This window comes from Lepisma saccharinum, chromosome 4, assembly GCF_977018435.1.
Source record: "Lepisma saccharinum chromosome 4, izLepSacc3.1, whole genome shotgun sequence".
Classification (NCBI taxonomy): domain Eukaryota; kingdom Metazoa; phylum Arthropoda; class Insecta; order Zygentoma; family Lepismatidae; genus Lepisma; species Lepisma saccharinum.
In genome coordinates, this window is record NC_139232.1 from 111096612 (window position 1) to 111118698 (window position 22087).

General features: G+C 40.2%; 1 protein-coding gene across 1 annotated transcript in view; it reads right to left on the reverse strand.

Annotated features, from left to right (window-relative positions):
* Positions 1–11847: 11847 nt before the first annotated feature.
* The window catches only part of LOC145986762 (cell division control protein 42 homolog), a 126182-nt gene continuing 115942 nt past the window's right edge, over positions 11848–22087 (reverse strand). Inside the window, exon 3 of the mRNA XM_083121145.1 lies at positions 11848–13925. Coding sequence (XP_082977271.1) covers positions 13452–13925 — 474 coding nt within the window. The 3' untranslated portion in view covers positions 11848–13451. The remainder of the gene's footprint in view (positions 13926–22087) is intronic.

The following is a 22087-nucleotide window of genomic DNA, read 5'->3' on the forward strand; positions in this document are numbered from 1 at the left end:
CTTACTCTCTGTCGATTTCCCTTCCTCCAAGTCCATGGTGATTTTTCAAAGCTCTAAACAAAGCAAAATGTCTGGTGCCACTGTTACCTGTGCAATCCAAAGTGATCTGATCTGTGTGGTCTTGGTCACTTTGCTTTGTGGCAAACTAACATTTCAGCATTGAAGTTTGCACCACTGACTATGTTTTTGTTGAAAGATTATTTTCAGCATATAAGATGATCCTCACAGACAAAATTGCGGAGTTTAACTGTGGATAACATGAAAAAAGATTGTTGCCTAACTATACGGCGAAGAGTGGATTTTAATATTTTAATAGCAAATTTCCAATGGTAAGTTCTGCCATTGCCTTAGGGTTAGGCAACACACATAACGTTATGCAAGATAGTGCGTATTTCAGGATATAGGTGTCCCATTTTCATTGCCGGTGACTATACCTAATCAGCATTTTTCAGGAATTTTGAACTATTTTAAGTTTTTTAAAAAAACTACTTCAGGATTCTTTTAGCCTAATTTAAGATTTTTAGGACCTATTTTAGGACTTTAAGAGCCTATTTTAGGAACCTACAGTAACACTTTTTAGAACCTAAAAATCCGAGGTCTGGTTATCACCCATCCTTATCTTCACAATGAGCCAAAAGGGGCAGAAAAGCGAAGTAAAAATAAACCAAATAAAACCAAGCATTTCCAAGTGTGGCAAGTATATTTGCATACAGAAATAATACCCTACCTGGTATATTGTAGCTTCGAGTTAACCAATGGTAATATATTTGTTACCGTCCTTTTCCATGGCTGTGCGATCTAAGGCGCTGTGCTTTGGACTCAGACTGCGGGACGGCATGGGTTCGAGTCCGCCAGGGTTCAGTCTCTGGGTTCTCGACCTGCGTATAGGAACGGTGGCAACCCACCATCGTGAGGTAATTGGGGAGCTAGAGTGCATCACACATAAATTTGCCGTTGCGTAGAAACGAATTTTCGTTTCGTCTCCCTCTCTCTTAGCATCACGTGTTCTACCCTGCTCGAAAACCTTCGCTATTGTTGCCATATTGTCATTCCATTCCTGGACACACTCGCGCAAACATCATTGAAAACAATTGAATAGCGCTCCAGCTCGCGGTTCCCACCGTTCGGCAGGGACGGTAATGTGGCAATATAGCACGGCGTAGTGGTTGCTTCTTTTATGCACTGCATGTTCATTGGCTAGCTAGTAACTAGTGTTGCCAACTGTAATAATGAAGCACTATTTCTGTCACGGAAGGGGAAAGGCAGGTAAAGTGGCGGTGAGTTTTGTTGGATTGGAAGCACCATATTTTTATTTTATACTAAGTATTTGACCGGTTTGACGTTGTGTGCGTGTATTGCGTGTGTGTATGTAAAAGTGTGTGTTTGCTAATGAACGTTAAATTCCATAATGCCTCCAGTTCTGTCGAAGTTGAAATCAAAAACCTTGCATAGCCAAGCTCGGGAAATTCTAAGCAACGTGCACGAGTTCAAGAAGGAGGAAGCCAGTCATGGTGTTAGCATCCCAATAAAGCATTTTGGCAAGAGAGCAGCGAACAGCAGCAACAAATTGTTCATATTTCATAATTTTGGAATTATTCAAAATAAATAAATTATGTGGCTCCAACATCATTTCAACTCTGGCTCCGGCACGTGTTCTTGTAGAAATTGCATAGAGGAGGCTGTCATTTTTGCTGCTTAATGCGATACATATTGTTTTCTGTGTTAAAATTGCCATGCTTTGATGGGTGACCAAGTTCATAGCAGGGCTGGCGGAAGGGGAGGGCGAACCGTGCCATCGCCCAGAGCGGCAAAATTTGAAGAGAAGAAAAAAATAAGCCTATTGAAAACTGTGATCGAGCGAGATATTCTTTTGCGCTGAATAGTATTGAAATAGCATAAGAAGTCTCATTATTTATTTGATATTTTGATGTTTTAGTTAGGAATATATTGATTTTCAATTTTCCGTTGCTGCGTAATGACCGGGGGGGGGGTCGAAATAGAGCGGCATCTGCCGCCACCTCCCAGGGAGGTTCATAACAAAAGAAAGAGCCGCGCAGCTTATCGTCTAGTGGCAGTATATGTACTTGTTATTGTTGTGGAAGCCGGCATCCTTTGTAAATGTACAACAAAGGCAACCGACTGTCGCCGATCTCAGAGAGGAAATAATAATACTGCTTGAGGAGGAGTGTTATGGTGCAATTGTAGCGGTTTAACACGTTGGCATGTTATTATCTGCCGTTGCAGTTCCATACCAGTGTATACGGGTTTTGGGAGTGAAAAGTTAGAACGCCACCAGTGCATTAATGCAATGAAAAATAATATATATATTTTTTTATTTTGTTTGAAATCACTCAAATAAGGAATCGTATGAAGAAGTCTTCTTTGCAGCATTTTTGGTAATTTTACGTATGTGTTAGTTCATATTTTGCGAATTTTTAGTCCATATGTATGTAGCTACATACAAAGCCACTTGTTAGTGCATATTAATCCTAGTCCTGGTATAATGCATGACGTTTAAAACTCAACGTTAGATAGACCTGAATTCTCTAATTTTATTGTTGTACGTAACAGCTGTGCATCGGCGCACTGCAGCGATTTTTCTATCTGCTCCATTAGCAACACTGCTTCTTTATTTGTTTCGCGCATCGCACGGCAGAAATATCTGCGCTGGACTCTACGAGTGAGTAGCGTAATCTGGTCTCGGAAATCTCCTACAACGGCTGGGGGTTCGACGTGCTGACCCCACGTCACCCCATTACCGGTTGAAGATCTCCACACCTCTAGGTAGGATTGTGGAAGGAAGATCGGCCTAGGCCCTTCAAGGGCTGTCGAGCCACTGGTTATATTATCAATATACTTGTTACGGTTGTGACAGTCAGATTTATCGTCGACCTGCCTCGTTATTATCATTATTATTATTATTCTAATCCATAGCGGTGAAAAATGTGTTTAATCAAGGTATTGAGGGTTTTTATTTGTGTATATATATATATATATTTGATCTGCCAAGCCAACGGGAAGAAGGAGAAATTCGCGAGTCTGACGGGCGAGCACCTGAAAGGTCACGTTATGCGTCTAAAACTTAGGAAATTCGACCTTAACGACAGCCATTCAAATATCTCGGGTTCGAGCAGCCGGACTGAAGTGAAACTATTACCAGCGCAGCAACATGTATGCAAGGACGGATGTGTGGAGATTCGTCGCAATCAAGCAAGAATTACGGATGCCAGATCGAATTGGTTATAATCGATCAGTTTATGGACACAGATTGCAGTTGAGCTGTGGGCGCCGCGCTGACGGCGGCTTAATCCGATGGTACCATACCAGAAGCACGCTCTGTCCAGGCTGGGAGACAATGGAGCGAAGAGGAATGACCTCTCCGGAGGCGTCCCTTCAACGACCGTCGAGCGTTCTTTTTCGAAATCCGCAAAAAAGGAAAGGACCTGCCATTTCGACACACAGTTTACCGTGATTCTTGTAGCGAGAGCACCTCCGTGCTACATCTCCGTATACCGTGGACTTAGTTTTGTTTCGCGAACATCAGTGTGTGATAGGCAGTAAGTCAATACGAGTGTGCTTACCTCAATCGCTGGAGGAAGTCGAAGCGAGACTGTGTTTCCGTTATAATCTTACACAGTTTATAGTTTTTGTGAAACAACGAACATCAAAAATCATGGCCGGTTAAAAGGAAAGAGAGGAGAGGGGTCACCCTCGGTTCGCCCCGATGCCAGACGAGACACCACGACGAATGCCTACATCATGCCGAAAACCCGAGCTACGCCGCCTGATGCCTACGAGCCGCCACAGAGAAAGAGAGAGAGAGAGATGTCGAACGCTGCCACATCGACGTCCCGGCGCTTGAGATCGTCCGACGGTGATGGAGATGACGCCGATGACCCATGAACGACCGCGCACCGCCCAGATGCGACGTCTGAATCACGCCTGACCACGGAGATGCTCACCGATCCCGAGAGGAAGAGACGCTGAGGCCCTTGACGTTGCCCGAGCGACGCCGACGACCCATCGTCACGGATCCGCCGAGGAATCAGAGGCATGAACGCTCTTCACCTTCTCGTCGTCGCGATCGAGGAAGAATAAGAAAACCTTTCGTGTGCATACTAGTGATTTCAATCGCCCGCGAAGACACCAGGATGCGCCGTGGAACCAGAGACATGGTAACGTATTCATCTGTATGAATGTCAACACGTACCGGCTCGATTGATATTTAGAGCATGCCCTAGAAATTCGTCGATGTTTTGAAAACGCCCGCACAACTCGACACTTCGTACCAGACTCCCGTTGCGCTTAATATTTGTCTTTAATTGTCTCAGGTCAATTTCACTCATTTCTTGTGATTTTTTTTAATGTTCTTAAATTCACTGTTGTTTGTGCTCCTTTTGTATTTGATTGAAGTGCGTACTGCTAGAGTAAAGCGCCGCCCGCTTAATTGTTTAATCTATTTGAGGTTTGTTCATTTGAGTATGTGTCAGCGCTGTGTCGCTGCTAGCTACGTCAGGTCGCGTATGTGATTATTTGTTAAAGTATTTGCCTGGTAATATTAATTGCTCGTCGCGGCGAAGTGTTGAAGTCCCGCCTGCTAGAGAGTATATGTTTGCGTCGCTCAGCGGAGGTTATTGATATGTTTAGGACCACGTGAGGTCAAGCAAAAGGAAAAACGTCCGCCCACGTGAGCGTAATTGCTGTTGAGACGCTTTTGTTTATTCTGGACAAATAATGTATTGTCACCGCACCGACCTATTTTTTTTAAGGTGAACTTAAGTAAGGGCTGGCTAGTGATTTGAAGTAGCACTGGAGCAAATTCACAAATGACCTGATTAAACAAAAGTCAAGGTAAAATTAAATGCGAATGCAATAATTAGGAGTCGTCGTCAAAAACCTGTGCATTTTATGTATTATTTTTGTTGATGACCCCGTGGATTGAATCTGTGAGAGAATGTGTGAATGCTAGAGGGGGACCTGTACTAAATTATTTTTTTTCTTGTTATGAATAGAATATACTTTTTATTTTTATGTTAATTTGGGCAATATCATTTCATACGTATGTCGCTACCCGTGATTTTCAGGTATGCAGCTAGCCGCTTCCCGGCTACAGGTAAAGGTGTGGTAATTGAAACTATATGTTTTTTTGATATGGCTAATCGCTATGCACTGTTGGTCACCGTCCCTATACACGAACTCAACCTGGACCGTTAAGCACTTTCACTTGTCCGAGGGAGATTTTGCCGTCTCTATCTAGGTAGTGGTAGCTTTTGTTTTCCCGGGCAAGGGAGGGCGTTTACACCTTGTATGATCAAGTTCAAAGATACGTGTAATCAAACTGTACATAATCATATTACTAAATTTATTGAAAATAGTAGTGGACGTTTTTTGTTTATACATCTTTGAACATGACTGTACTACTGCTGAAGATGCCTGTGACATGCACACGGAAGTGGGGGTAATAATTCGTAAACAAATTATGTATACTTTGCTCGATTCTACATTCAACTTGGATTAGAGTTCAAAGTGGAGACTTAAAATGTAAAAATTGTTAGCAGCTGTTGGGAAAAATATTGCTAGCGGGCTCTGAAGCGCTCTTTCAATTGCTAATTTCCCACCACCTCCTTTGTGCAGCTCATGCTGCTTTGGGGGAAGAAGAGGATTAGGAAGTGTAAAGAACACACAATTGAAATCCCCAGCTCTACTTTTAAGTAGTTTTGTGCAAGTTGCCCACAAGCAACGACAGACGCGTGGAAAGCCTGATACAGCACCTGAAAGCAGATTTCTGTTCCTGGGTGTTCAACTGTGTCGAGCTGGAACAAAGAAGCAGTTCCTCTCTGCACGATAAATGCTTGTAACTTTCTTCTTCATCCTCACCCCTCCCTCTTCCGTTAGTCACTTTTTCTTCTCTCACGGAAATCCAGAAAAAAAAGCGAAAAGTCATGCAAGAACTCGTCATGCGATGTCCAGTCTGGGAGCTGCTTTTTTGTTGCTTCTTCTTCGTGTGCAAACTTCTTCATGTGAGGAGTGGACGATTAACTGTTGGAAAGTGGTTACGAAGACATATTGAAGGAGAGAATGCCTCCAGAAGACAAATTTTAGATTTTCAGAGATAGGGATATGTCTAACTCAGAATTTTTCAAGTTCAGAGAGTTTCTCTTCGGATGCGTGAAACTTGGGGAGACATTTTGATGAGGAATTTTCTAAAGTGCAATTCTAAAAATGGCATCGACAACAATTTTCGTACGGATTCAGGCCGTTCATATCGAAAGTGTTATAAACTCTAAAACTAATAAACTATTAGTTTATTATTTTGTTAACATTTTATATTGTTATATCTGAGAAGAGACTTCTACTCGATGAGCGAATATCCCACGTTCCTTTTCTTTCCACACTTCATACCGTCAATATACTGAAATGCATAGTTATCCTTTTTGTGTTATTAAGGCTTGCACCTCCTCCATTCCCGGTGCAGGTACAGTCACCTGAAATAAAAATGGGACACCTAGATCCTGAAATACTCGTTTCCCTACACTTTTCGCCGTAGAGTTAGGCAACACACATAGCGCCTTGCAGGGAAGCGAATATTTCAGGATCTAGGTGTCCCACTTTCCTTGCAGGTGACTGTACTGTAGATAGTAAGGTAGGGGGCCCCGAGTTTCGTCCCCCTCGGTATCTCGGCCCTGTAGCTAGGGGCACAATCAGCGCCGGAACTCAAAGATTGGAAAAGGCAAACAGAGAGAGTTGTGAAAATTTTGGGCTCAAGACAATGGTCCGGTGTAATGGTGAAGTTTCGGTTCTTGCAATGTCATTGTTAACAGTCATTTAGAGTATAGGTTTTATATTCGCTGCATCTCATTGGCGAAGGTACGTTGTCAATATAGATGGGTGTGTGCGCTATGTTCCATCAAGGTCACTTGCTGAAAAGGTAGGAACCGCCATGTTAGTTGTGGGTCGTGTTCCTAATTTCGTCCACGGGTTCCGCTGCACAAATGTTTCACATGGTTCCACGAAACATACTCCGGCGCCAAAAGCTGTGTGCAATTTATTTGTTATACTTGCTTGGAAGACTAATGTCCCATCTTACAAATAAATAATAACTTAAGTTTATTTTTTCGAGTAAGCATAATATTGTTTCTGACATGTGCTACATTCATGTTTTCAGTTTGCTACACTATGTTCATTATGTTCACTTTCGTAATTACCTTTTGTAAGTAACATGAATACCTTGGCATTATTACCCTCTTTTTTCCGATCTTGTTTAGGGGGACGAAATTAGGCACGCTTTTTCGGTTTTACGATATGGGACTGACTACTTACTAAATTAATTTCTTTTGATACTAACAAAAGATTATGCAAGCGTTTGGCTTGGTTTCCAGGTGAAGAGATAGTTGACGAAGGTTATATAAAATTTTGGAGTTCTTACGTCATTTGATATGGTCTCAAGGTACGCAAAAGTGACTAGGAGAAGAATTTGGGCCCCTTACCTTACGTAGTTCGGATCCCACTTTTAAACTGTCCAGTACCGATGAGCCTATATCTGTGCATAAAGTGAACTTAAAAGAAAAACTCAGAATAGCGATGATGTTTCCGTTATGTTACCTCTCACACAAAAGTTTTCAATTTCGAAATTTTGAAACTTCATGGGCAAAACTTCACAATCATTAGCTGAACTTTTATTTCGGTTGCCGAACGTCGAAATAATATAAACTTTTGCGACGCACATGTACATACGTGGAAAACCTTAAACCTAGTTCAAGGTGGTGGTAATGCCGTCACCTTGTAATCAAGGGGTTACGGATCTCACTTTAAACTGTAGGTCCAGTGCTGATTAGCCTTACTGTGCATAAAGTGGACTTAAAACAACCGAACTTCAACCTACGTCGCAATGAAACACCTGAAATTCCGCTGCTGTGTATTGAAGGTGGAAGATTTCGAGATTCGATGGAGATAAGTGACCTCTTGCGAATAACCATGCAACTGCTATCCGACGAAAGAAGACGGCAATATGCCTCGATTGAAACTCAGCTTCCGCTGTACCGTTACATCTAACACCATGCAATCCAAAAACTGGTTCTACGACGGGCTAGCCTGACTCGACAGCTATGAAAATCACCAGTAACGAAGAGCGAGGGTGGTGTTTGGGTCCCACTTCTCCTTCTATCTTGTTTCTCACGCAATGTACACATCTCTAGACGTGGTGGTGAATAGGTGCGTGTCAAGTTCTTTTGGTATGGCACTCTTAATGTGCTTATGATAAGGGTAGATCCTGACAAGGGAATATTGTGAGCAAATACTTGTTCTTCGTCTTGTAGTTAAGGGGTCTCGGGTTCGATACCCGGCGGAAGCACATAGTGATTCGGATCTCAATTTAAATTGTAGGCAGTCTCGATTAGCATATCTCTGCAGAAAGTCGAACTCGCTCAAGCAAAAGTTGTTGTTGTTTCCCAAGAAATCTTTTACAGTGTAGTGACCTCATCTCATTTCGTTTTACTACAGGTATGTCTGCAGCTAAATAGAGAGAGAGAGAGAGAGAGAGATGTATATTAGTAAAAGAGGCACGAAGAGAAGATGATGGTTTTAAGTAGGAAAGGGAATTAGAGCGAAGAGGACGCGAGAGAGAGAGAGAAAGAGAGAGAGAGAGAGAGAGAGAGAGAGAGAGAGAGAGAGAGAGAGAGAGAGAGGCCTAATCTGTGGAGAGAAGTGCACGCGTGTGTGTTCACCAGGCTATATTCTAGACTGAAAGGCTATCTGCGAAGCCTGAAGCTTAGAGAATAAAAAGACAGACGAAAATTTGATTAAAAATTGTTCATTTCAATAAGATGATGGTGATTCTGGAGTTGGCAACCGGGCTGCCGTTGGCATGGTATCGCGGCTTCCTTGAAGACGCCGAGAAAAAGCAAAATTGGTGTGTCTACCCCATTACACACGGCGTTTACGTAGACCTGGTCTTCTTCTTTCCTCCATAGCCTAGGAACACATGTTATAGTGAGATCTTGGGCTCAGAATACGCCACTGGAAAAAATATTAATATCATATTCAACGTCATGCCTAAAATTATATACATACTCTTTCTCATGGTTTGGATTATATTAGTTGAAATGATGAACACTCATTAACAATTAACCAACATTCTCTTTTTTATTTTCCGTACACAATTTTTAAAATCTATATGATACAGTAATTTTAAATCTAAAACTGGATAGTATTTTTATATATGCATTGCATTATTACACTCGAAGGAACGAAATTTCGAGAAAGAAGCTGAAAAAACAGTATGGAAATTCTAAGTACGTACAATTCCAAAACTTACGTACGAGGAATCGAAATAAATCGTCTATAGTTTGCATACATGAACCATGCAATGTGGGTATTGCATTATTTGAAGTGAAATTTTCAAGAACTTTAGCGCCACAAAATTAGAAAAGGACACATCGACATCAGCAGGAATTTAAGAAATGTTATTTTAAGTCAGTAACCAATAGATGAATTAATTAAAACTCCCATGTTAAGAAATTTTCTGTTGTAAGTTTGAAAAAATAGCTAAAATTTGGTTCCTAAGAAAGCAAGAGATCATTTCATGATGAAATTAATTTTTAAATATCATGGCACCAAAGTTACTAACTTGAATGTACTGTCAAAGTTGCAATTAGAAGTAGAATTAACTTTTAACAATAAGGTGGTTTTTTTCATGCATAGAAGACATTACCTAGGTTCTTTCCTTTTGTCTTTAAGGCATTATATAATTACATACTCCCAGCTAGTCCGTGAGAAAATTGAAGTGCGTGACTCGTAAGAATTTGAGGAATTTTACTTCCGTTGTAACACGAGCCAAATGGCGCCACGCACATTCTAGAAGTTGCAAACAAATTCATTTAATATTACTTTTACCGTGCCGAGTAGATTTGTACTGTCTTTATCAGCTTCTATCTCTTTGGTATCTGAGTAAATTGGCGATTTCAATAAGTAAGTACTTTTTGTTTTAATAATTACGTGCAAAATTCTCTACAAGAGTACATGAAAGAATCCGACAGGAAAAATATTATTGAGCCGATTAACTCAATAACTCTAGTAAGAGTAACAGTCTATTACACAATATGGTTTTATAATAAATACCATCAATTCAGAAGATACTTCGTAATATTTGCTCAACTATAACCAACGCAAAAATTAACCTACTTCTTTCAGCTCAGTCAAACGCTTCTCGTTTTAAAAACACACACTTCACATTTTTGTATTTCGTGTCATGTCAAGCTAGACCATAATGTTAATGCAATGTTGCCATGCTCACTAAAAAAATATACGTGACAATAGCTGGTTTATTTATTTTATATTATATGTACAACCTTGGTGACAATGAAGTTCGACCAGAAAGGAATACGTGATTAAATGCACAGAGGCATAGGAGGTGGAATGGGTGACCCGCAGAAGTGACGCATGTGTGTAAGAGGAGGCGTGTGAGCAGGCAAGAATCGTGATCCCAGCATGTTGCACCCAAGGTCACGTAAAGAACGAAAACGGGGAACTATACGCGTGACATTGAACTTCGACCAGGCACCAGACCCATACGGAAATTCCAGATAGTGGCGCATTCGACGGAAGCATGACGTCACGGACACGATAAGGGAGTCCGCCGTATATAAGAGCGTGCTGTGCACCGAGGAACCGCAGTGGATCATCACCATGGCCAGGGGCAAACCTATTGACAACACCGTGAGGAGAAGAGTGGTGGAGTTGCAACGGGATGGACTCAGTGAACGGGAAATAGGGCGCCAACTGAACTTACCCAAGTCAACCGTCCACTGCATCATCAAACACCACCAAAATACGTGTACTACAGAGCCAGGTAAGGCCCCCGGTCGAAAACGCCTGCTGAGCGTGCGTGACCTACGGATATTTAGGCGCTATATCCAGACCAACAATCATGTTTCTGTGGCCGAATTACGACTGTGGACTCGAGAACGCTTTCACGTTGAAGCGTCAACCAGAACCATTCGCCATTACCTACAGCGATGCGGTTACCGAGTGTACAAGGCGAAACGTAAACCCTTCCTTTCCATGTTGAACAAAGGCAATCGACTACGGTGGGCACGAATGTACCGAGGATGGACATTTCGGCAGTGGAACAGGGTTTTGTGGACGGACGAATCCATTTTCAATGTTGTGTACGGGAAAATACGGAAAACAGTCATTTGTCGGAAGGAGGAACAGAATGAAGCAAAATGTTATGCACGTCGGGTACAGAAACCTGCGTCAGTGATGGTATGGGGATGCATGACGGCATCTGGGGTTGGCCCACTACACGTCTGTGAGGGCATTGTGAATGCACACGCCTATACACGCATACTGTAGCGGCAGCTTCCCACAGTGCGAAGGCACCTGTTCCACAGGCGGCGTCTCATCTTTCAACACGACAATGCCAGGCCTCATACAGCGCGGCTGACAAGAGAATGGTTGACTCGCCATCACGTGCGAACTCTGCCATGGCCACCATCGAGTCCCGACCTCTCGCCCATTGAGAATGTGTGGCGTGTTCTTAAGCGACGTGTGCAACAGAAAGGACCCACGACAGTGGCTGCTGTTACCGCCTGCCTGCAGGAGGAATGGCACCGCATCGATGTGGAATACCTTGAACGACTCGCCCGCAGCATGCCCCGACGCATTGCCACAGTTATTCGCCGACGGGGCGGCGTCACACCATGGTAAACAGGATCCCCTCTAACAGTGGTCGAACTTCAATGTCACGTGTAGATGGACGAAAATGTTTTATTTTGTGTGGACACCATACATTGCTGCGTTGCAGCGGACATTTATGTTTTCCTTTGTTCCATGTAGCCTGCTGAATAAAATATGTTCAGCATATGCATGTGTTCTCCTTCTTTCACAACGCACTCCTATATTTGTGACTGGTCGAACTTCATTGTCACTAAGGTTGTAATTTATTCCCCCTTGCAATAATTAAGTACAGGGGTAATTAAATACCTCGGTGTAGAATTTCAAATTTTATTTTTTAAAACTCACTTGAAAACCGTTGTGTGTTTGGTTGAAAAGGGGGATGAAGTGCGAACATGACATATAAAAGCTCTAACCTGAATTGTGCCAGGAGAGACTCCAAAATGAATGTAAAAGTTTGGAAGTGTGTACTTTGTCACGTAACATTTGTTCATGTTTTGAGAATACATTTAAACATAATGTCGTGGACTCTTACATTGACTGAATCCATTAAATTCGCCATTAAGACCTACTGTTGACAGTTTGTCATATAATTTCTCTGAATTAACACGCGAAGGTAACACAAATTATTCATCTGAAAAAGCTACAGTGTTATATTTTTTAAAAAAGAATTATGCAATTTATAAAACGCAGGCAACAATGCACCAGTACACAAGACGTTAAGATTTTGAAAGAGTGCATTCTATACGATTTTGATAAATGCCCTCTTTGTAAGGAAATGAAAGAGTTTAGATAATTATGGCTTTCCTTCTATCATTATCATTATATTTTTAAAACTAATGAGTTTTACAAAGTTCCCGACAGAAGTATTTGTTATGATTGTACCAACTAAAATCAAAAGTAAATAACTAATTTGTAATCTCAGTTCATAAAATTTCTTCACAACCTCGTATTTTAAGTAATAGTCTGTCTATCTTGGAAGACGCCAACAAATAATCTGTTTCATAAAACCATCACAGAAAATAATTGTCACAGCAATCTCTATGCCATTTATACATACATATAACTTTTCTTCATCATGTACGCGTTTACTACTACAGGAACACTTAATATACTTAACATAGATCTATATACAAGAAATCGAATTATCTGGTACACTGTCTTCAGATTGTTTTACAAAAATTGCGTATTAACGGGAGATATTATAATTCACATATACACACAATAAAGATTCGCCAAGTTTCAACTATTAGGGACGATGGTGTTGATAAAAAGTACTTACGATTACTGAAGATTGTCTATTATGCCCACCTACGGGGAGAGTACATTATGCCACAATATCAAACTATCACTAATCTATCTTTATAGATAAAATATTCTTGATATCCAGTCTTCTGGCGTCACAACCTGGGGAAGTACACAAATCACTATGCACGACAAAATCTTGGTTTGTGACATAATTGTATAAGATCGGTAGCTTTAAGTACTTACAATGGAATGATTGCTTGTCGACATATCGATGTCAGTTTTTTGTAAAAAGAAAGACAAATAGGGCAAGAAATTTAATCACAACTCGAGCATTCGGCGAGTCTCCTCTATAAAGGAATACGTTCTGTATCGTTACGAGTATAACTCACTATTAAAATAGTCCTTTATCGACTACTAAACTGGATCCACACGTGCCGGGGACACACTTTTTTGACATATACTCAGTACAGTTTCTGTGTCGATCGCAGAGATATCACACGTCCGTTTATGTTCTGAGCGATACGTTTCTATCACGAGAAGCAGCAGAGTTTCTTCCATAGCGATTGTTTTTTCTCGGAGTAGCCTGCTTTTCTGTCCTTTGGCTTGCTTCTCCAGCGAATCCCGGTTGTCACCTTCTGAAGGTCCGAGTTCCGACTCAGGGCGCAGAGGATCGCCTGGTCGAACACTTCCTTCAGGTTCTTCTGCGTGAGGGCCGAACTTTCGATGTACATCTCCGCTCCGATCCTGTTGGAAAGCTTCCTGGCCTGTTCCTCTCCAACCGGCGTCTCTCTGTACCGCGCTAGCTCGATGAGGACCTTGACGTCGCTTCGCAAGTCGCTCTGGGTTCCTACGAGGATGATCGGGGCGTCGGGGCAGTGGCGTCGCAGCTCTGGCAGCCATTTGTCGGTGACGTTGTGGAAGGAAGTGGGCGACACCACGCTGAAGCACACCAGGAAGACGTCAGTGTTCGGGTAACACAGGGGCCTCAGGGTGTCGAAGTCGTCCTGCAATGAAAAAAGAATAAAAATTCAATTTTATTATTTATTCGTCGGATTACAGCAGCAGCAAATAAGTAAACATCGCATGAAAATAATTAAAAAGTATGTTTTTTTTTAAATAAAGCATTTATTCTCTTTCAAAAAGATAGTTATGTAGCAGGCACGTATCCAGAAGGGAGGGATCAGGACTAAGTGTCTCAAAATAATAATATTAAATTAATTAATATTATATTTTTACTTCATGAATAGGTAAAAAGACGGTATAAGGATAGTGATATAACAGCACGTATTCATTATCTAGCTTACGTATAGCTAAGGTCTGCAACATTTGTAAAAAAAAACAAAACAAAGAAAACTGCCCTGGTAAGGAAATTAACGTCAAATAGATAAAGAATTAAATATTTATTGAATATGAAAAAAAGAATGTTAGATCCAGTTAACGAAAAGTAAAGTTCCTGGTCATATTTTATACATATTATCACAAGTAATAATAGGTCTTGCATAAATCTTCTTTGGTACTGTCATTCAAAGTCGTAGGGGCCTAATACAATCCTTACCTTCCAATTAATTGGACAGAAATAAATAACCATCGACATGGGCATCGCCAGGGGGGGTCAAACCGGTCGGTCGACCCCTCCCCTGGAAATTTTCATCTACCTTTTTTCAATGTATGGCAATTTATAAACGAAGCACTTTATTTCACCTCATTTTCCACCATTGTTTAAAAATGGTCTTGACATTACGAATTTGGTACAAAACTTTCATAATTTGCAACACTGAAACTCTGTTAATTTGTAACTTTGACATGTTTTGAAGCTTCTTATGCTACTGCGTTTGCTGCTGCTGCTGCTACTAATGTTCGAAGTAACTATTATGTAATCTTGGTTGTAACAAGTACTATATTATTCATATAATAAACTTATTGGATGCTAAAATAAACTAAACTAAAACTGCTAGTGCTACTACTACTACTACTAGTAATAATAATAATAACAATTTAAAATAATACCGATAATGCAATAATTTAAAACATTAACCCCTCTTTGACGAACTTCTGCATATGCCACTGGTCTGTATCACAATATTTTTGAGGGGAGTGTGTCCTCGACATCTTCGATTCGACCCCCCTAGGAAAATTTCTGGCGACGTCCATGACAACAAGTGTATTTTCAATATTTAATTTAAGTTATTTTTATTATTTCATTATTAATTTTAGTACTTAGTAAGTCTTTCTCGCTGGGGTACTGACCCCACTGGACCCCCTCGCTAAATACGTCCTTGTTTTGTGGTGCACGACCTGCCAGGATTCTATCGTAGCAACCAATGGCCATTCGTTCGAGGTTCACCAGCGATACGATAAGATTCTTTCTGGCCAGTGATGGTGAGAAATCGAAGCTGCTGAGAGGGGACTGTGTCACCCGTGCAGCCTCCAAATTTGAATTTTGACTGGTGGGTCTTTCTCGAATTGGAGCCAGTGGCTATGAGCGGTCAAACAATCAAAGTTTTGTCGTTTGACTTACGAGCACCACGGTCAATTTAGTTGGTGCAGCAATTTTCATTAACAAATATATTGAAGTGGAAATATTCAGATTAATTGGATATTTTCGGTGGCCAAAATTAAACATACCAATGAACATCAGCACTTATCAAATAAATTTGATGATATTGGGCAGAGAAAGCTAAAATATTCCATTATATCCAGTCGTCGTTATTTAATTTAAACAAGCCTAGACATAATCAAGGTAATGCTATCTATGATTATGCCATAATTTATTCATTAATATTAAATTTCAAGGATATATATCAATTAACGTATAAAGTTTAAAAAATCAGAAAGCTATTTATTTACTAGTAAAAAAAATTGTTGGGTTCGGAGCATCGACTTTTAAAAAACGAATTTGCCGGTTCACGGGATCACGAAGGGTGAGATCCACTGTTGCAGAGATACTTCATTACACGGAGACAACAACTCCATGCCTATGCCAGAAGTTTGGGCTGTGAACTGACACTCGCTGCAACTTGTGGACAACGCTACAGAGTTATGGGTTCAGACGCCAGAGCCTCGTTACCCTGCCAGCATGCATTTCTCGTGGGACTGCATGCAAGAGAGACGTTCCAAATTGACAGAAGGTCACCGTTTATGAGCCGGAAGATAAAGACAAAAATAAGTTACACAAATGCATCCAGCTTGCAACCTGGCCATGATATCTCCCGTATGGACAAGACCTCGAGCCATTGGAACATCTGCTATATTGAAACGAACGTTGCGACAAAAAAAAATAACACAAACTGCATGCTATAAAAGAACGTAAGACGAAATGAGTTGAAACTGGAATAAGAAATATATTTTGCGAACATACGTTGTGCAGGTGTTTAATTGCATAAACTTATAAATATTAATTTTGGTCAGCTGCATCTTGCACTTGAGTGTCAGCTGACGGAAGTGCCCTTATTTTCCTTTCTTGGAACCAGCCATGAGCAATTGGTTGAATATATTATTTTTTTTAGCAGCCACAAAAAATATGTGTAAACTGATCTGCTGTAGTCCAATGCATTTCATCTTAGAGAAAAAATTACAACAGAACGAAATGTTATAGGATGTTTTCCTCAAGAACTCCTGAACATATGAAAATTCCCAGCGTTTCTCATTCCAGGAAATTTTGAGACACGCCAGCAATGTTGGACTACATCGGTTTAGTTCTTTGGCCATAAATCTTACACTACTTGTAACGTAGACGTTACTTTATCGTTAACTTGCTAGGTTGTAATGTGAGGGAAGAGCTAAATCAAGCTAGGCTTCGTTCCATGCTATATTTAGCACATTCATGATTTAGTGCAATTCGTCATTTCTAACTACACTTGAAGACTTGTGTACTAGAAACATGAGAAAAACACATGCAATCCTTCATATATCTATTTCATCACAATTAGTGATCATAGATTGTGTCTAAATTGCCTGCAAGAAAATTCTGAGCCCTATAAAAGTAACTTACAGTCATTGGCGTTTCCAAGGGGGGTTGGTGGGGATTATAACCTTCAAAAAATAAAATAAAAAAGAACGTGAAAGGCGGGAAAAGATGACAAAATTAGGACTGACTACTTTTCGAAAATCCTGGGTACGCCATTGCTTACAGTTACTCTTCAAGTACCAATAACCGCAACTGAGTTACTTTTTAGAATGAGTAACTGTAACTTAATAAAAGAAAGTTTCCGAACACTGATGTGTATTATATCAATATCATCATGATATTGATATGAAAGCCATTTGGCAAGAAAAATTTAGCTTTCTTATTACTTGTATAAAAGGAAATTACATACATTTTTCTTCATGGCAATTAGAAATTAAACTTTGTTATCTTCCTACATGTGGTTTATCTTCTCAATTTCAAATAAAATTCTAAATTCTGTAAAAAAGATCAAGATATTAACTCATTTCCACCACAGTAAAACATTCAGAAACAATAAAGAAAAATGTTAGAAAAATACTCATAAGTCCAGAGCCATCTATTGTTCACCATAGCAAACCATATCCCGACATAGTAGCGATTTTTTTAAAACCTATTTTATTTCAAATTATTCAATAATAAGTTATTATCAGACAATATTGTAAAAAACTATTCAAATTTGTTAATATAAAACTTTGTAGAAATTATGTCAACTTGTATTCGATTCTGGAAAGAAAAAATATCAATAAAGAATGAGGTAAAAATTTATCATGACCACTACTGAAATAAGATGGCTGAAGCCTGAAATCGAAAAATTGTAAGTAGTTTCTTATTTCTTTATCCCAGGTTGCGTTTGTGTTTTACCGAAGCAATGTGACTTGTATTATTCGTATATTTCGCATCAAGTATGAATGAATGTAAACTGTTCAAACGAAAGTTACTGGCCACTTTATACTTTAACCGTATAGGCTATGGTACACCCCAAGAAACTCACTGCCAGTAAAATGCTAGTTCTTAATTTAACAAGTTAATGCGATTATAGTAACGTTGATTACTATTATAAGTATCGTGTTATATGTACATTCACTGATTTAATTCGCTTGATAAATAACGCTTTGGCTACGTTACGTTACCATATGTAGAAGTTATTCTTATGAAACCTTCATCTTTCATGAAGATCGCATATGAAAGCAGTGCAAGATTTTTCCAACATACGAGAAAAGCACATCATGTTTTCCCCCTGCGAACGTGCACTGCGTGGGACTTGTCGGCAACTCAGGCCAATTGTGGAAAGTGGCGAGAGCATTCATCCTTGCGCTTTAGGCAATGCAGAAGGAGCTTGACACGCCTGGACTTACGTAACCGAATGACGTCACAGTAACCTTGACTGCAGAGGAGAGGAGTATATTGCCATTTGGAACAACAAACTCAGGAAAATCAAAAATCCACGAAGTTCTTTGTAATAGGAAGAATGTTTCGTTTTTGCTTTTAAAAAAATTCCCTTCGTAATTTATTGCAACGCTTACTTGCAGGTGCGTAATATTTTCCAATACAAACATTTGTGTTCAAATTACAATGTTTCATTACGGAAGTGTTAAATTCCAAAAGTTGGTAGAAAATGCTTGTTTCAATTGATTTGTTATTTTAAGTCCACTTTATGCACAGATAGGCTAATCGGGTCTGGACCTATATTTTAAAGTGGGATCCGACCCACTGTGCAATCTGCCTCCACGGAGAAACGAACCCGGCACCCCTTGGTTACAAGGCGACGACGTTACCACTACGCCATCGGGGAGGCGATACCAGAGATCCTAGATTCGAATCTTCTAAGGTTTCTCACCATATTCATAATAATTTATATACTTTAATCTTATGTTTATTACAAAATATGGCTATTGCATTTTGATAGGGTGGATGAATCTGATGGACAGCTTAAACTAGGCGTCGCACCTGTTTCCTTGATACCTCATTTTATTTCTAAGAACATGCTTTAAGTCGACCTCGGTGGCGGAGTGGTTAGCACAGCGCGCTACGACGCCAGGGGTCACGGGTTCGAATCCCAGCAAAAAGTGGGGGGAGGGCAACCTCCCCATTGCTCTGTTCTGTATGTATAGATACAGAGCTTACCTGTTCCTGATTCGCTTCGCCAGAAATTGAATAGAAAACAGCGAAGAACAGGTGGCACCGAAACTGGCCCTAGCAGTTTCCCCGAAACAATGATACCGTATCAAAGTGATTGTTCTTTGCGCAGCCGGCACAGGTGTCTCATTGCCCGGCAGTGACAGTGTGTAATCCCACACGGGAGTCTTGTCTTGCGAGTTCTGGGAACGGGTTCGTGACGTGAATACGGTCAGGCTGTTGGAAAGTGGTTGGGCTCTGCTGCGAGTAATTTTAGAACGTGTGGATTTCGTTTGTGACGGACCGCGGTGGTGTGACAACGTTCATATCCCTCTCAATTCCACGCAGTTTTGTTTTAGCATGAATACAAACCCCCTTCCTCCCATTTGTCTATTCCACTTTGTAAATAGCACAATCGAAATATTTTCTGCCATTCTGGTAATTTAAGTTTTTACACAGCGTAATAGAATAGGACTTGCGCATAGCCTCACATTTGGTCATTGTTTCTTAAGTTTGCATTTGTGGCAAATGTTAACATTTAAATCACGGTGAACCAACGAAATTCCAATTAACAAAAACTATACATTACTTCTCTCCTCTTAAACAAAACCGTGCACATAATGAAAACAAACTAATATCAATATTATTAAAAAGGTATGTGCAAGAGGATTCTCCTCGTTCTGATCAAATATTTTATAATACATTCACAAGGAGATAGTAGTTAAATTACAGGATTACAAATCATAATAAAATGTAAAAGATACAAGCATGTTGTAGCAATGTGTAAATATACTTTGTTTCACCAACTTCAAGTAATATTTTCACATGGGTACACATACAGACGTTTATGCGTACAACATAAATAAAACATTCTCAATATCAAAGGGCAAGGTTTGATATTTGACACAAAACCAGTCTTTTCAAAGCAGTTCGTGACTTTTAGTCGAAACTTCAGCTTTCGAAATCTTTACAGTCCAGAAAGTGGAAAGTCAAATGTATAGCATTTTCAGTGCATCAGGTGAATACAACAATGTGGGTAATAATCGTACCTCAAGTTCATGTTATCGATGATGTTGCATCAAGCGTAAGTGACTCTTATGTAGTTTTGGAACAACACAGCGATGTACATAATTTCTTAATTTATAATTACATGGACTGCTTATCGGAATTTAGTCAACTCGATTCACGATTTTGACATTGATCTTGTCGGGTTCGAGTCCTGGCCCAGGCATGGGTGAGATTTACTTCTGATTGATCGCTTGTTTGTTTGTTTTCAACTCCACTTAATGCACAAAAAGGCCAATTTGGACTGACCGTACAGTTTGAAATGTGATCCCAACCACTATGTGCCTCCACCGGGCATCAAACCCGGAACCCCTTGATTACGAAGCTAAGACTTGTACCACTACATCATCATGGACAACGCTTTTGGTTGATCGAGATGGTGATGTTGAGCAATGATTGGATGAAAATGACAAGGACAGTCACAAAGGAATACCCATGCCAAGCCTACGATTCGAACCTTATACCTTCGATGGAGAGGTCGTGAGTCGACCGTTCGACGATAGCAGTAAATAAAATGACAAATATGAACCACGGCAATAAAGGTTACCAAAGCATGAGATAATTTCATTTGGTATATTTTACCTCGCTTTTCTGCCACTTTCGGTTAATCGTGAAGATGAGAATGAGTGATGATACGATGAAATTTATGAATGGACACTCAAAAAGAACATCCATGCTCAGTTCTGGATTCGAACCCGGAACCCCTGGCGTCGTAGCGTGCTGTTCTAACCACTCCCACACGGAGTCGGCAAAGCAGAGGATAAGAAGAGAGACTTACAAGATTGTAAAAAGCTTTTGGCTTTTGAATGATTGTCGTATTTCTGTTGAGTTGATTTCCATATCGCGATTATATATAGCGCAAAAAAAGTTACAGAAAAGAGATGTAGAAACGTGGAAATGTAAAATAATTTAGCACGATTTTTACGGCTCAAAACTCTTCTATCCGAAGTTGGAAACCTTGGAGCATATAGGTTTTCCCAGAAGCGAACCGCACTGCAGCACTCTGTGGGAGAAAAGGTTAGTTTCGCGACCGGATACGATAATATGGCTGCTTGTTTAACATGTGAAGGACATGAGCACGCGCTAACAACTCAGAGCTATTGTAAACAATGTCCCGTCGATAAGTGCGAAGGGTGTGTCAACATATTTCGAGCGAACCGATCACTAGTTTGCTCGAAAGCGAAGCAGGTCGGCCTGGCTTTGAACTCTTCTGACGTGTGTGTGTGTTTTCGAACGTCCTTCCATTCGACTTTCGCATCGCTTTCCCAACGATTTCTCCACGTACATAAACAAAAATTCTCACACAGACCCTCGCCGTAATGTTTCAATCAGGAGACATCGACCTCGATGCATTCTAATGAAACATTGACCGTGAGTTTGTGAGCGAGCAGTTCCGACACTTTTTTCCCCTTCTTCTTTATGGAAACATATGCGTTGTCAGTGTTGCCACGTCAGTATCAAAAAAAGTTTAAGTCTAATTCATTCATTCACTATTCTCTACCCAATGGAAATATTTTTCATTGCAATCTCCAGGCTTTCTGACCAGTGGCGGCGATTGGGTTGTAAAACCGGGGGGGGGGGGGGGCAAGGTACCAAAACTGGGGGGCAAAGACAGTATATTTCCTTTTTTTTTTATTTATAAGGTTTAGAATGTTGAGAATGTTATTGAAGATGTTATTGATAATGTTGTTAAAAATATTATTATTAATATTGTTAATACTGTCCTACCATGTAAACATAAGAGTCGAAATCAGAAACAGTACAATAATGGAAAATGTTATATTCACATTATTCACAATTGGTTTTTAAAAAATGTGTACATGTAATGTAATGTCACTCACGAGGTTCATGTCCTCTGTTCTGGATTCCAGAACAGAAATAATATCACATAAAGTATTGTATACATCAATTATGTCATGTATATATTCCTTTGTATAGCATTACAATTTACTATTATACCTATTTTAAAATGCAATCATATAATAATAAATAGAGAAAATAAAGTCGGAGGAACCGTCAAATTCGGAGCAACTGACGTCC